Source organism: Narcine bancroftii, chromosome 5, assembly GCF_036971445.1.
Source record: "Narcine bancroftii isolate sNarBan1 chromosome 5, sNarBan1.hap1, whole genome shotgun sequence".
NCBI classification, from domain to species: Eukaryota; Metazoa; Chordata; class Chondrichthyes; order Torpediniformes; family Narcinidae; genus Narcine; species Narcine bancroftii.
The window spans coordinates 223,021,810-223,038,567 of NC_091473.1; the positions used below are offsets into that span (position 1 = coordinate 223,021,810).

The 16,758-nt window shown below is 43.1% G+C and overlaps 1 protein-coding gene across 4 annotated transcripts in view; it reads right to left on the reverse strand.

Moving 5' to 3' along the window:
- Positions 1 to 2,249: 2,249 nt before the first annotated feature.
- Positions 2,250 to 16,758, reverse strand: part of sycp1 (synaptonemal complex protein 1) — a 207,880-nt gene continuing 193,371 nt past the window's right edge. For 3 of the 4 annotated variants that reach the window (XM_069941423.1, XM_069941421.1, XM_069941424.1), the window contains one exon: positions 2,250 to 3,120. In XM_069941423.1, coding sequence (XP_069797524.1) covers positions 2,980 to 3,120 — 141 coding nt within the window. In that variant the 3' untranslated portion in view covers positions 2,250 to 2,979. Of the gene's footprint in view, positions 3,121 to 14,800; positions 15,100 to 16,758 lie in introns of those variants that run through there. The other variant, XM_069941422.1, reaches the window with a different exon arrangement.

Here is a 16,758-nt window from a genome sequence, read left to right on the forward strand (position 1 = left end):
AATTAATCATTTCACACTCCTGGACGCATACTTCCTCCCTCAAATTTCGGACATGGTAAACAAAATTGCGCAGTATCGGGTCTATTTGCTACATTCGGAGTTACATCACAAAGGCCACCTTGCATGTAGTGAATGAGAATGCATCCTTCCAGGTGGAAAGCAATGCCTCTGGCATAGCACTGGCCACTACCCTTAACCAGGTGGGCAGGCTGGTTGCCTTTTTCTCCCACACCCTACAAGGCCATGAGTTTCAGAAGCCATTAGTGGAAAAAGAGGCTCAAGTCATTGAAGAGACCATCAGGCACTGCAGGCATTACCTGGCCGGCAGAAAACTTACACTGCTCACCAACCAGCAATCAGTGGCATTTATGTTTAATAATGCAAAAAGGGGAAAATAAAGAATGATAAAATCACTGGGGGAGGATCAAACTCTCCACCTATAATTATGACATAGCATACAGACCAGGTACTCTCAGTGAACCTCCAGATGCCCTATCAAGAGGAAGCTGTGCCTCTGCACACACTGGCCTGTTGTGGTCACTGCACGAATAGCTTTGCCACCCAGGCATCACTCGCATGGCTCATTTTATCAAAGTATGCAATCTGCCCTACTCGATTGAGGATATCAGGGAAATGACTAGGTCCTGCCATGTCTGCACAGAGTGCAAGTCGCAATTCTACTGCCCTGGAAAAGCACACCTGATAAAGGTATTCCGCCCCTTTGAACGACTCAGTGTCGATTTCAAGGGTCCCCTTCCTTCCACCACAGAAACATGTACTTTCTCAATGTTATTGAAGAGTATTCAAGTTTTCTGTTTACTATCCCCTGCCTAGACATGACCACCACCATGGTCATCAGGGCCTTGCATTCTATTTTCACCCTGTTCGGGTATCCCAGCTATATCATAGCAACCAGAGCTCATAATTTATGAGCGAAGAGCTACGCCAGTACCTGCTCGTAAGGGGCATTGCCTCATGCAGGACGACTAGCTACAATCCACGGGGGAACAGACAAGTTGAAAAAGAGAACACGACTGTATGGAAGGCTGTGAAATTGGCTCTCCGGTCCAAAGGCCTTCCAGACTCATGCTAGCAAGTCCTGCCCACGGTGCTTCACTCCTTAAGGTTGCTCATCTGCACGGCAGCCAACACAACTCCTCACGAACTTATGTTTACGTTCCAGAGGAAATCTACATCTGGGACTACTCTCCTGGTTTGGCTAATGGCGCCATCGCCAGTCCTGCTGAGAAAGCACATGAGGAGGAGCAAGACAGACCCCCTGATCAAGAGGATGCACCTGCTGCATGCCAAACCAATGTACACCTTCGTGGAATACCCTGATGGCAAAGAGGACACCGTCTTGATCAGAAACCTGGCACCTGCTGGAACTGAGGATCTGATGCCTCAAGCGAGCCAGGAACTACCAAGTACCTGACTCAGGGTCCCAGAGGACACTGCTCAGGAAGTGGTTCAATCCACCCCACGACCTGAGTCAGAGCCCTCGAGACCCACTGGCCCTGTACTACAGAGGGTCTAGGAAGTCTGAAGTCTTCCAGTACTGCAGCGCTCGAACAGAATTACCAGACCCCCTGACAGACTTAACGTAAATATTTGTAGACTATTAGTTTTATTTTAACGAATGGTCTCTGTTTTTCCACCCACAGTCTCAGTTCTGAAGGAAGGGGTGAATGCAGTGAACTGGAATTCACTGTCTATGTATTATTCTAATGGCTGGCTCCTCCCTTGACTCCACCCTCACCTACCCCAATATAAACCCTGGTTTTCCCACCTTACCTCAGATTCACCTGAGGACTATTGTGTCTATCGGCCATTGATTGTAATTATGTTAGGGTTAAAAATGAGGCCAGAAGTGCTGGGAGTAGCCACAATCGAGATCAGCGACCCAGTGTGTAGAAACAGATCTGATGATCTCGCTCATTGTGGTAGATTTGCTATTGCTATGGTACTATAATTTAAGTACAACATTCTACTTGGTGTTATTTTGCAAACTTGTTTTGTTTCATCCAGTGCATGGCTTCACACTTCACTGTATTTAAATACACCTACCATGATTAACCTTTGTTTCTTTTTAAAAAAATATTTTTATGATTGAATGAAGTGACTGAACTCTTGTTTGAACAGACAGTGGAATAACATAATTGGTGTTAGTATATTTTACAATGTAAAAAATGGAAACATTTGAAATAAATTTTGTTTATTAATATCAACAATATCTTGCTACAGTAAAAACATATTTTAAGAACAGGAATAAAGGTTTCTTTAACATATTTTGTGTTGTTACCTTTGCTCTATAGGTTAACAATTTTTTCAAACTGAATATAATTTCAATAAGTAAAACATAAAATAAATTAATTTTGAATTGAAATTTAACTTAACTATGCTCTATAGCAGAAACCCTCTATTAATAGAAAAGTGAGGTGCACAACCAACATGTCCAATTACAAAGAGTAACAATTAGTCAACTGGCAAATTATATTTATGTTCTAGACTTAACACTAAGTTGTGACATATCTTTACAAGACAGAAGACTACTGCCCTTGCTACAAGGATGCATCCTTTATTCAAGCTATATTCCTGATTTACCCAATTTTGCTTACCTCTTCAACTAGTAATGTGGAGTCTAGTTGCAAAAGGAATGAAAATTAGCTGCCATCTAAATGTTGTCATCATTTGAAAAAAATTAAGTAAATCAATGAAGACAAAGCATATGTTAAATGGTTTATGTCATGTTGTGCTATAATGAGACAAAATACTACAATTTCTCCTTCCAGCATATGGTGCTAGAAAACTCAGTAGATAGAAGATTACTTTTATGCAGATTTGAACAATTGCCTGTGAAGTAATTGTTCCCCTTTAAACATTACAAAGGATTTGAAATACTTAAAATAAAAACAAGATATTTTTGGGAAGCCTGAAGAAATCATAAATAAAATAAAGCAAATTATTATCGAAATAAACTCAATGCATTTTCTCTGCTGCTTTCATTCTTTTTTTCCTACTTTCTTTGGTGACACTTTCCCACCCTGCTTCTCGCATCTTCTTAACAGCAGCCATTTTGAGAACATTGCCGTAAGTTTTAAGCTTTGCTGGGCTGCACAACTGAAAATAAAAATGTAATTAGGGAAAAAAAATAATTGAAATATCTCTATCAGCACACGGTTAGTAATAAATTCAATTTATAGAAATAATATGTGATGTCATTTATTATGCCAGTGCGTCAAGTTGATCTTTTGATAAAAACTGATATGAAGCACAAATTGCTGAAATTTCTAATGAGAAATGATCATTAAAGAAAACCATGGGCTTAACAGACCACGAATTTCCTTCTATTATCTCTTCTGCATCTGATGTGTTAATCAACAATGGAACACAGACATATCCAGTGGTGTCAAATAGCGTGGAAATTTTGCCAATGTGGGTACAGGCACGTGTGATGCCTGCTTACCCTTCATTAAAATGTATCTGCCTGATCAGTTCCAAATCTGAATGGTCTAGTACAGGAACCCACGTCTAATGTGATCTCAGTTAGATGCTCAAAAGATTTTGGATATTATGAATAATGTTTATTTTTGAAATAAATAAAAGAAGCCCTTTGGTCTGCCAAAAGTTTGTTGATCTTCCAGTGTAATAATGGAAAGGTGCAATTGATATATTCCAGGCTGCAGGAGTATGAGCTAATGGTGCACTAAAGCTCAGTGCAGCCAAGGCAAAGGTTTTGTAGGGAAGCACTGCAGTTCAAGGTCCCTCTATCACTGGATTTTAAGGGCCTGGGTCCCAATTGATAGCTTCACAAACATCTGAAGTTTGTTATATCCTGGGGCCATGTGAGTGGTGCTATGTACGTAAAATGTGCTAACACATCCAATATCAAAACCAATTATACTATGGATTTATTGGACTTGTATACATTTAAAAATCATTTATTTTTGAAATAACAGAAAGCCTCATGCCTACATAGTTTCTGTAAAATCCCTCTTCCACACCCAACACCTCATTCTTCCACAATGAGATCACAAACTTGAACCTTGTATCTACACTCTCAACAACTGATTGCAATGCCAACTGCCCTCACCAATCTGAGTGGTCCCATATCCTTTTCCAACTGAATCAAAACCCTTCCTCCTCCAGACTTTTCTGCTCTGTGATCCCTCCCCCATGACCCAAAACTACAACAAGACTTCTTCTGTATTAGTCATTTTTCACCACATGAATTGTTTAAAGCATGTTTTACAGTCCATACATTTTGGAGTTCATGCACTATGGAATTTAGCAACGTCGGATATTTAAAAATGTATCCACTGACACCAATAATTTAGCATCTATTATGTATGCTTTGTTTGCCTTATCCAGATTTTTTTTCATCTGGAACTCTATTTGTCCCTTTTCTGCCATCTGACCAGTCCATTGAAATCTTTCTGCGTTCAATAGCTTTCTTCCACATTATCAGTCACACAGTGAGTTTTTGTATAATTTTAAATATGGTATGTATTACCAATAGCAGAAAACAAAGCACCAAGATGTTGGGGGCACTGAAGTCTTCTGGTTACTAAAGCATCAGATGACCATTATCCTTTCCTTCCTGCCACTCTAATCAACTAATTTTGGATTGTTTTCCATTTTCTTGGATCCAATGGGCCTTTATTTTTGGTGCCAATCTGCTGCCTTGGACCATGTCAAAAGCCTGATAAAATTTCTGAACCTTTATAACCATTCCCATATAATTGGTGCATCAAAATGCTAGAATTGTCTACATTATATGACATCACCATAAAGACTGCTGTACTTAAAGAAAACACTGACACTCTCTTGTGACTCTTGTAGAATCAGCAGTATGTGGTGGGCTATTGACTGTTTTGTTTAAAGATTCATAACTGCAAAATTCTAATAACCGGGGCATTCTGCTTCAAAGAAGACTCTTCCACTTATATTATAGTGAAAGGAGCACACAAAGGAAAACAGTTGGTTCCTGGATTTAATTTGGTGGTCACATATGGAGCAGGTGGAGGGTATGGTCATCAAAAGGGAGAGAACTTTATTCAGATGGAGGGTTGTGGGAGGCAGCATTTGGATTTTTGGAGTTGTGCCAAGGTTGATAGGTAAGAAGCAAGAGGTGGGATTATAAATGGATTGCAGGGCATTGGTTTTTTCAACTGGGATTGTAGGAAGGTGTGGCGGGTGGTGGGGGTGGGGGGGGGGGTTGGTGGGGATTGATTCAACGTATGTGCTTAATTTAAAGCAGAGCTAGTTGAATCTTGATATTGGACTTCTTGGCCTGGAACTTTCCTGGCAATTCCCTTTTATGGTTGCAGTGAACTGGAATTCACTGTCTATGTATTGTTCAGATGGCTGGCTCCTCCCTTGGCTCCACCCTCACCTACCTGATTTTCCCGCCTTACCTCAGATTCACCTGAGGACTATTGTGTCTATCACCATTGATTGTAAGCTATTAAAAGTCTGTTTATACTCCTCACTTGTCTCTGAGTGGAATCAGTCACATTATAATTTTAATAGCTTAACTTTGAAGCAGGATGGAAGTCCTGTTGAAGCCAGGCATGCTCCAGGTCGACCCTCTGTCCCCTGAAACCCTAGAGGAATTCACCTACTGGCTGGAATGTTTCCAGTCCTGACAACCACACAAGACGTCTTCAACTCTGATAGTCTCTGGAGATCTGTACTTCTCTCTCAAGTCAGCCCCAAGGGGTTTGCTATCATTAGAGTCTGTGCTACATACGAGTCGGCCATACAAGGTCCCAGAATGATGTGCTGGCAAGGCACCGACGCTCTCAATGTCGCCAGCTTCCGGGTGTGTCGCTTGTCCATTACGTCCTTGAACTGTGGGAGTGTCTAGAAAATGCCACTACGAAGTGGCCACGGCCCAGGTGAGAGGAGTGAGGTTGAGGAATGTGAGGCAGTAACTACTAGAGTTTGGGAAGAAAGACAGCCAACACCTTGGAGCTGGTGAAAGCAATTGAACAGGCCAATTGGGAGTGACAATGTCATGGGCGAAAGTGGCGCCTTTTCAAAGGACCAGGCCATTGGAGCGCTGGTGACCCCTGCAACCCCAGCGCTGACTACTGTGGCCACACACGACTGGGAATGTTACTTCTGTGGACAGGCACAGCACCCGCGCCTGATGCCCCCGAAGGACTCTGTGTACTCAGGATGTGGTAAGCGAGGGTAGTGGGTGAAGGTCTGCTGGGCTAAAGGGACCCCAAAGAGGGCGACAGCGTGCAACTCCCGAATCATTGTTCGACCCATGCCAAAGCCCTGAAGTACCTGCCTCAGCCTCTCCATGCTGTTGGCCACCAGCATTTTGGTGCACCTCGTGGCGAGACCTGCCAACACAAGTAAAGCATAGCGGGAAGTTACGGTAGCCATCTTGCTACCCTTGTGGTCGACTTCATCTTGTCTTCCCGTGGGCCAAGAGGAGGGAGTCGACATCTGCTTGGGGAGTGACAGGGTTTCCAGAGCACTAGCATTGGTCCTGCCGGATCAGGAAATACCTCACCAATTGAATAACTCGATGATGGAGGTGAGGGTAAACGGTCAGTTGACTGATTGATTAGTAGACACTGGCTCCACTGAGAGCTTTATAAATTCTGCGACGGCTCTGCAATATAACTTAAGAGTGTACCCAATGAACTATTGTATTTTCCTAGCTTCGCACTCTGTGATGACCCAGGGATATTGTACAGTATATCTAACTGTAAAAGGGGGGGGAGGGAATTTTGAAAGTTCTGATTGTATGTACTGAAGGATTTGTGTGCTCCTGTGTTGGTGGGCCTGGACTTCCTGTGTCACCTTAAAAGCATGATCATGGAGTACTCTGCCCACTTCCTCCAATCACAGTGCAGAATGGAAGGTCCCAAAAGCTGTATGCCACATGCAGTCTCTCCACTCTAAATATCAATTTCACCCTGCCCCAACGTTTCTGAACCGGACTCCTGATTGCCACCTAATAGCTACAAAGAGCAGGCAATACAATGCGGGGGATCAGGAATTTATTAGAGCCAAGACACAGTGGCTGCTCAAAGAGAACATCATTGAGCCTAGCAACAGCCCATGAAGAGCTCAGGTAGTCGAGAAAGGCGAAGAAAAGTCCAGGCTAAGTAATTGACTATAGCCAAACAATTAATCATTTCACACTCCTGGACACATACTTCCTCCCTCAAATTTCAGACATGGTAAACAAAATTGCGCAGTATCGGGTCTATTCAACCATCAACCTGAAAGCTGCATACCAGTTACCGATCCATTCCGAGGACCACCCCTACACAGCATTTGAGGCAAACTGATGGCTCTATCAGTCTGTAGGGTCTCTTTTGGCAGAGACAGATAGACAAAATTTTCGATGAGTGCGAGTTGAAGGCCACCTTTCCTTATCTCAACAACATCACCATTTGTGGACACTCTTTGGAAGGCCATGATGCCAATCCCCAGAGGTTTTTCCACACAACCAAGCCCTGAGCCTCATGTACAACTCCAGTAAGTGCGTGTTCCAGACTAAACGTCAAGCAATCCCGGGCTATCAGGCATTATTGACTCTGACCCAGATTGAATGCCCCATGCTAGCCCTCCCAATCCCGAAGACCATAAAGGCCTTAAGGAAGTGCCTGGGCTTCTTCTCCTACTACGCCCAGTGGGTCTCTCACTACGCAGATAAGGTCCACCCCCTCTTAAAGTCCACCTCTTTCCCATTATCGACTGAAGTCCAGGAGGCTTTCGACTACGTTTGGAACTACAACTGTGCATGTGGTGGATGATAATGCATCCTTCCTGGTGGAAAGTGATAGCTCTGACCACCTATCCTTAACCAGGCTGGCACACCGGTTCCCTTTTTCTCCCGAACCTTATAAGGCCACGAGCTTCAGAAACAATCAGTGGAGAAAGAGGCTCAATCCATTGTAGAGGCCATCAGGCACAGGAGGCATTACCTGGCCGGCAGAAAATTTACACTGCTCACTGACCAGCGATCAGTGGCATTTATGTTTAATAATGCAAAAAGGGAAAAAATAAATAACGGTAAGATTGTTAGGTGGAGGATCGAACTCTCCACCTATAATTATGACATAGCATACAGGCCAGGTACACTCAATGAACCTCCAGATGCCCTGTCAAGAGGAAGCTATGCCTCTGCATACACCAGCCAGTTGTGGTTACTGCACAATGAGGTTTACCACCCAGGGGATTTCACACATGGCTTATATCTTCAAGGCACGCAACCTGCTCTACTCCATTGAGGACATCAAGGAAGTGACTAGGTCCTGCCAGGTCTGTGCAGAGTGCAAGCTGCATTTCTATCGTCCCGACAAAGCACACCTGATAAAGGCATCCCAGCCCTTCGAACGACTCAGTTCTCCATCCCCTGCCCAGACATGACACCACCACAGTCATCAAGGCCTTGCACTGTATTTTCACTCAGTTCGGGTATCCTAGCTATTTCCATAATGACCAGGGCTCATAATTTATGAGCAAAGAGCTACGCCAGTACCTGCTCGTAAGAGGTATTGCCTCAAGCAGGATATCTAACTACAATTCCTGGGGGAATGATCAAGTTGAAAAAGAGAACGCGACTGATGGAAGGTCATGAAATTTGCCGTGGAACTCACTCTGGCGCTCCACTCCATAAGGTTGCTTCTCTGCACAGCGAACGAAGCAACTCCTCATGAGCTTATGTTTACATTCCAGAGGAAATCCACATTTGGGACTACTCTCCTGGTTTGGCTAACAACAGCAGGGCTAGACCTGCTGAGAAAGCACGTGAGGAGAAGGAAGACAGACCCCCCCCACACCTGCTGCACGCCAACTCAACATATGTTTACATGGCATACCCTGACGGTAGAGAGGACACCGTCTCGATTATAGACCTTGCACCTGACGAAACCGAGGATCTGATGTCTCAAGTGAGCCAGGAACTACCGAGTACCCCACTCAGGGCCCCGGAGGGCACTGCTCAGGAAGTGGTCCTATCCACTCCATGACCAGAGCTGGGGCTCTCGAGACCCACTGACCCTGTACCACAGGGGGTCCAGGAAGTCCGAAGTCCTCCAGTACTGCAGTGCTCGACCAGAATTACCAGACCCCCTGACAGACTTAACTTGTAAATATTTGTAGACTATTAGTTTTTTTTTAATTAATGGTCTCTGTTTTTCACCCACAGACTCAATTCTGAAGGAATGGGTGAATGCAGATGGCTGACTCCTCCCTTGGCTCCACCCTCACCTACCTGGTTTTCTTGCCTTACCTCAGATTCACCTGAAGACTATTGTGTCTACCTGCATTTGACTGTGAGCTATTAAAAGCATATTTGTACTCCTCACTTGTCTCTGAGTGCAACCAGTCGCGTTACAGAGGTAAATCACTGTAATGTATAATTATCTGGACAAGCATATCTATTGGCCGGTTGTACCTGTGGCCCCTCCCCACAGTCTCCTGCAACTCAGTGCAGGACAACTGAACAGTAGCTATGTTCTCGAGTGTATTAAAGCCTATTGGTTTCTCCACAATAGTCTCCTGAGTGATTGATGGTACATCAATTTAATTCACTTCAAGTTTTCTACAATGGAGCAGATCCTCACATCATAAAAGCTGGAAATTGACCCTCAATTTCCTGAGGTATCCACCAACTTTGACGCTGGCTGCGCTATTTTGAAGCATTCCTGCAGGCCTCCTCTACCATTGTGTGATCAGAGATTGACAAACTGCAAGTACTGCACTCCCGGGTCGGCAACACAGTATACTCCACGATCAGGGACACCACAACCTACCAGGAGGCCATGGACATCCTTAAAGGGCAATACCTGCATAAAATCAACATTGTCTATGCTAGACACTTTCTAGTGATTCGAAAACAACAACCCAGTAAGTCAAATGCCGAATATCTTCGGGTCCTGCAAGCACTCAACAAAGCCTGCGAATGCAAAGCCATGACCACCACAGAGAATACAGAGGACCTGATCCTGGATGCCTACATTGTGGGGATCAGGTCGAATTACATACAACAGAGACCTTTGGAGCAAGGGGAACTCAGTCTGCGGAGAGCAATCGAGCTAGCAGGTAGGCTGGGGGTGGCTCTTGTAAGGTAAAAACATCATGAGATGGGACCGGAGAAGGAGTCACCCAGTACTAAGGAGTAACAGAATGCAGATGTGACCTTGTACACTCAAGATAAGCTTTGCACTAACAAGAATTATGTACAGCAGACTAACAGAGAAGGATAGCAACAGTTTATTCATTGGACAATGTAATGGTATGATAATTTACTAAGTACGTATCCTGAGGTATAAAAAAACACCACTTGCTGATAACGGCAGAATGCGCCTTCTCCAACTAACATTGTTAGTTGCAAGTGTTACAATCTGGTAATAAAGAACAAAGAACCTTGATTTCAACTCAGTCTGGTGTCTGACTCACTCATTCATGAACAAAGCAGACCTAAGCATGACCTAATCAAAGACCTAATCAAAGCATGAACAAAGTCACCCAGTACAAGGTCACATCTGCATTCTGTTACTCCTAAGTACTGGGTGACTCCTTCTCCGGTCCCATCTCATGATGTTTTTACCTTACACTCTCCAGAACATGGAGGCCTACTTGACTGACAACGCAGCCACTTCGTGGTCACCCCAGTCGCAGCCATCCTGGGATGCACCACCACCTTCCCATTCCAATAATGAGCAGTGCTCCGCAAAAGCCTCCCAACGCTCGCATCTGGCTCTGTTAATGACCCAACCACTGTTCTGGGAACCCCCAAAAGTGCTGCTTCTGCAGCCTGGGCAAGCATCAAAGGAAACGCTGCCCAGCAAAGGATTCAATCTGCTCCACCTGTGGAAGAAGGTACACTATGCCAAAGTGTACAAGTCGAAATCTCTTCCTAGCAGCGCCACATGCAGATCGTGGGGGCCATCTTTTGCAACACCACCATCTCCCGGGGCTAGCAGCGCCATTGGCGATCCATGGGGGTCACCATCTTGGACACCATCTTCAGGACCCAGCTGCGCCATGTGCGGACAGAGGAGGCCATCATCTTGGGCACCATCTTCCAGATCCAGCAACACTGCATGCGAGTTCTGGGGGCCACCATTTTAGACCCTACCATTTTCTATGCAGCGAGGTGCAACAACTTGACTCTAGCTTCCATCATCCTCAACCAGGACAGGTTGATGATGAACTTCAAGATAAACAGCCACGTGATGAGTTGCTTGTTCGATAGAGAGAGCATGTGAGTTTTATACATCTGGACACAGTGCATCATTTCTCCCTCACAGTACTGCTGGTAAATCCTTGGCATCCAAGTCGTGTGCAGCGGACATTTGGGGTTTCTGTATTGTGACTTTAGTGGGGAACTGTATATGACAACTTTAGACTGATGGTAATGTTGCAACTCTGCACTGCTGTGCTCTTGGGGCTTCATTTTCAACATCACCTTAAAAGAGAGTTGATCGTGTTTGATGGGCCCCATCCACCCCTCACCATTCGTAACCAACAATTCACTTACCAAACCTTCGCCATACATGTCAACCGACCATTCATCATGTACAACTTGTGGGCTCTCCATACTTAAAGTCACTCCTCCGTTGCTATTCGCTAACCTCATCAAACCCGTCGCCACTAAAAGCAGATGGTACAGCACCAGGACAGGGCCTTCATCTGGGCAGAGGTATAGTGTTTACTTAAGGAAGGGATTACTGAATACCCAGGATAGGTCTTCAGAGATTTTTACACCCAGGAATCTAAAATTTCTTACCCTCTCCATTGCTGGCTCCTCAATGAGGTCTGGTTTGTGTTCTCCTGGCTTCCTCTTCTTGGTCCACAATCAATTCCTTAACTTTACTGACATTGACTGCAAGGTTATTGTTGTGACACCACTCAACTAGTTCATCTATCTCACTCCTGTACGCTTCCTCATTACCATCTGTGATTCTGCTGACAATCGTGGTGTCATCAGCAAATTTATAGATGGCATTTGAATTGTGTCTTGCCACACATCATGGGAGTAGAGCAGTGGGCTAAGCACACATTGTTGAGGTGTGCCTGTGTTGATTGGCAGTGAGGAGGAGATGTTGTTGAATGATAATGGGAAACAACATTTTGTTACCACCATAGCTCAAATTCAACAAAATGAGGACTGTTATCTGACACAATCACTCGTCATAATCTAAAAGACACAGTGGAGTTCAATTTTACCTGACACCTACTTGTAGGAATGATGTGGAAGAGTAGCCATAATAATAAAACAAACCCAAGAATGACTTGAGCTCTGCCACCTTGGTTGGTTCAGCACCAACTTGAATTGTATGTTGTGTTAATCAAGGTGAACCTCTCTTTGAGACACATTTTTCTAGTGAATTTTGATAAATCAGCAATACAATGGTCTAAATGCAGACAAACACGCAAGGCAAGTAACATTTGCACCACAAAAGTCAGACAATGGAAGATCCAATAAGAGAAAATCTAATTATTACCCCTGACATTCAATTATATTATCATAATTGAATCCCTCAATATCAATATCCTGGGGAGGTTATTGAGCTGTAAATGAATTGCCAAAAGTATATCAGAAGCTAGGAGTCCTACAGTGAGTAATTCATCTAAGTCTGCAAAGCCTGCCTACCATCTACTAGGCTCAAATGAGAAGTTCGATGGAAAACTCTTGACTTGATGAGTGCAACTTCAATACACTCAAGAAGCTTGACATCATATGGGATATATCATCCTATACGCAACAATTCACACACTCCATAATTGACACGCATTAGCAACTGTTTGTAGACAGCAGTAATTTGTCAAGACTCCTCATGCAGCACCTGCCAAACCCACAGCCTCCAACAGCTAGGTGGACATGTGAATGTTCTCGATGGTGAGGAGAGTTTTGCTGGTGATGTGTCCTCTACCTTTTTCAGGGGTTTTCACTCAAAGGCTCCCAGCATCCTCTTGAATCCCAGTTGCGACACCTGATTCCCATGAGCCATGTGTCTTTCAAAGGCCCCCATACCAGGCTGTGATCCAGCTGACCAACACACTTCACTACACATTTGTAGAAGTTTGCCAAGTTTTCGATGTCATACCAAAACTCTGCAGGCATCTGAGAAAGTAGAGGTGATGATGTGCTTTTATCACAATGGCATTTGTGTGTTGAGTCCAGGAAAGTTCCTCTGAAATAGTGAGTCCTAGGAATTTAAATTTGCTCACCCTCTTCACCTGAGATCCCTCAATGATCACTGGATCGTACACCTCTGAATTTCCCCTCCTAAAGTCCACAATTAGCTCCTTGGTTTTGGGTCATTGAGTGCAAGGTTGTTATTAGTTCACAATTCAGCCAAGTTTTCACCTCCATCCTGTATGCTGACTCTGTCCCCAGTTATATAACCCACTACCTTGATATTTCTAGATGGTGTTATTGTTGTACCGAATCACACAGTTATAGGTGTAAAGGGAGTACAGCAGGGGGCTAAGAATACAGCCCCGTGGTGCTCTGGTACTGATGGAAATTGTGATGTTCTTACCAATTCTCACGGATTGTGGTCTTCAGAATAATAGAGGATAATGCTTTGAACATGCCAAAGAACCAGATCAAAAATAGCTTATACAAAAAAAAAAGAAAACTGCATAAAGAGTGCAAAATTCTTAAAGGTTTTCCATCAAGGGCTTAAATTAAGTAGGTTACAATATTCAAGAACATTTCCTTTAACAATGGCGGTGCTATCGGAGCTGCTATAATGGCAGCACTGCTGTTGGTGCAAACCTGGAAGAGCAGGGAGCAGAGATATAGCACTCCTCCACAGGGTCCAACTACCCAGCTCTTAGGCTGATAGCTCAGTACAGGCTTTAAATGCCCTATTTTAGGAGCCAATAGCATTTTTATTTAAAATCCTGCAACTGTGGCGTCTAATGCCCAAGATGGCCTTGAGGGCCTTCAGACTCCATGGGAGCTCCATGGGAGCAATGACCAATGCAGAACACCAGAAATAAAGGTAAAGGTTCCACTATTGTCATATAATACTACATTTAGAATGTAACATACATGAAATTCTTGAAACTTTGTCTTCTGTAAGGAAGACAGAGAGAGGCCACTTTGTCCAGCGCTCCTCACAGAAATGAGGCCTCAGCAAGGATCGAACTTGCGACCCCTGGTTTACAAGATGACTGCACTAAATGGAGAGAAACACCCTAATTGAGGAGCAGCATGGGAGATGAACTTACAAGACGGTGACCAAGACAGTGGACAAGTGGAGGGCTCAGAGGCTGAAGGACCTACATACATTGTGGATGATTGGAGACTGGCTCATGGGAATCAGGTGTCGCAACTGGGATTCAAGAGGATGCTGGGAGCAAGAAGGGCTCGCCGAAGAATCTTGGGCACTGTAGGCTTATTAATTGTATCAGAGGTTTGGACCTGGAGCTCAAGTTGTCAATGAACTGGGGTCTATGAAACTGCAGTTGTGGGAGCACTGAAGGCGAATCCATGGATAATTAGTGACTCTGAAGGGACTCACTTTTGCTTCTTTCTCTTATTGTAAGGGGCGCTGGGCAATACTAATAGGGACAATTTGTCTGTCATATGGCAGACTAAAGGAAATTTTATGTAATATTACATTTTTCTGTTTTATTACAAAAACATAAAAAGGATCTTGAATATATTCTGCTATTGCCATTCCGCACACATAACCAAACATCTATTGTTGGGTAAAAGAAGTATGTAATTACCAACATATTAACACTTTCCAACTTTTATGGTTAATTAGATACAGCCAGAATGAATTGTTAAAGAAACTGCAGGTTATGACAGACAAATTTATTTTATTTTTAAAAGATAATTCAAATAATCCACAAGGAAATGCACTTGGTTATTATTTTATACGAACATTCAGAAACTATTTCATAAAGTCTTCCATATCAAACTATCAACTGAAGTTATCTCAAAACTCTGGCATCAATTTTTATCAACCTTATTAGCAAATTGATTATTTTACACATACTTGTGGTAACCCACAGGGATTTCTGAATTACTTAGATGATGGGAGAGAAAAGTACAACCTTGTGTGCAGATGATAGAGAAATAGGTATCAATAGAGATGTCTATATTGGAGAGAGAAAAACACAATATTACAGAGATAAATAAAGAAAAAGGACAAAACTACAGCAAATTGTTTTCTTTATAAGCCACATTTCAATATGTCGCATTTAAAAAAAATATCTAAAAACAGAAGGACAAAACACTTTCTCAATCTGGAACACCTGGACAGTAAAGATGCATTCATCAGGATGCTATTTATTGCCTACAGTTCAGCATTTAACACCATCATTGAATGATCCCCTCAAAATTGATTAGCAAACTCCAAGACCTGGGACTCAACACCCCACTATGAAATTGGACCATGGATTTCCTCACCTCCAGACCACAATCAGTGAGGATTGGTAAGAACACCTCCTTCACAATCTCCATTAGGACCACAGGGCTGCATTCTTAGTCCCCTGCTCTACTCACTTTATACCTGTGACTGTGTGGCTCGGTACGACAGTAACACCATTTACAAATATGCCAATGATACCACAGTTGAGAGCTTTATAAAGAAATATGATGAGTCAGCATACAGGACGGAGATTGAAAACTTGACTGAATGGTGCACCAATATCAACCTTGCATTCAATGTCACCAAAACTAAGGAGCTGATTATAAGGAGCTGAGGTGGAGATGGTGAGCAAATTTAAGTTCTTGGGAGTCACCATCTTGGAGGATCTTTTCTGGACTCAACCACTAATGGAATTGTGAAGAAAGCATGTCAGCGCATCGACTTTCTCAGGATTTTTTTGGAGGTTTGGTATGACTCCAGGAATGCTGGCAAATTTCTACAGTTGTGTGGTAGAAAGTGTGCTGATTGGCTGCATTATGGTTGGGTATGGGGACACCAATATCCCTAAGCGTAAAGCCCTCCAAAAGATGGTGAACACAGCCCAGGACATCATAGGCAAAACACTCCCCACTATTGAGAACATCTATAGGAAATGCTTCTGTCAGAGAGCAGCAGCTATCATTCTTGTTGTTGCCAATAGGAAAGAGGTTCAGGTGGTACAAGATTCACACCACCAGATTCAGGTACAGCTGCCAGCTTTCCATCATCAAACTTCTCAACAACAAACTCAATCAGGGACTCATTTATTGATTTTTTTGTTCTCTGTATTGCACAGTTACAGTTCTTTATTTGGTTACATATATACTCTGTGTAGTTTTGTTTTTTGCACTACTAACAAGTGGTAATCCTGCCTCGCCCATAGAACAAAAGAATCTCAGGGTTGTATGAGGGGTCATATTATCTATTCTGACAATAAATATGAAATCTAAACTTCTTTATCTCTTTTTCTCCTTAAAAGCATTCCTAACACTCAACCCACAGATAGTCAGGAATTTGGTACTCTTCACTAATATCTCATGTAACTCAGCTTCAACCTTTGTTTTCTATTGTGTTTTAAGGCATTATGGCATTCTTTCACAATATTAAATAAATATATAAATGAATGAAGGGTTTTTGAGCTGAAACATTAGTTATTTGGATAACACGTTTGTTGCCTAACTTGCTGAAGATTGCAGACATTATTAAACCTCATTTAGTTTATTTTCAATTACCTGTTGTTAGCCCTTACCAATATTTAATTGTATCAAGACTAGATACATGGAGTGGGCAGTTAATACTAAGCCATCCAAATGACAGTTGCAACAAAAGACAAAAATTGAGAACA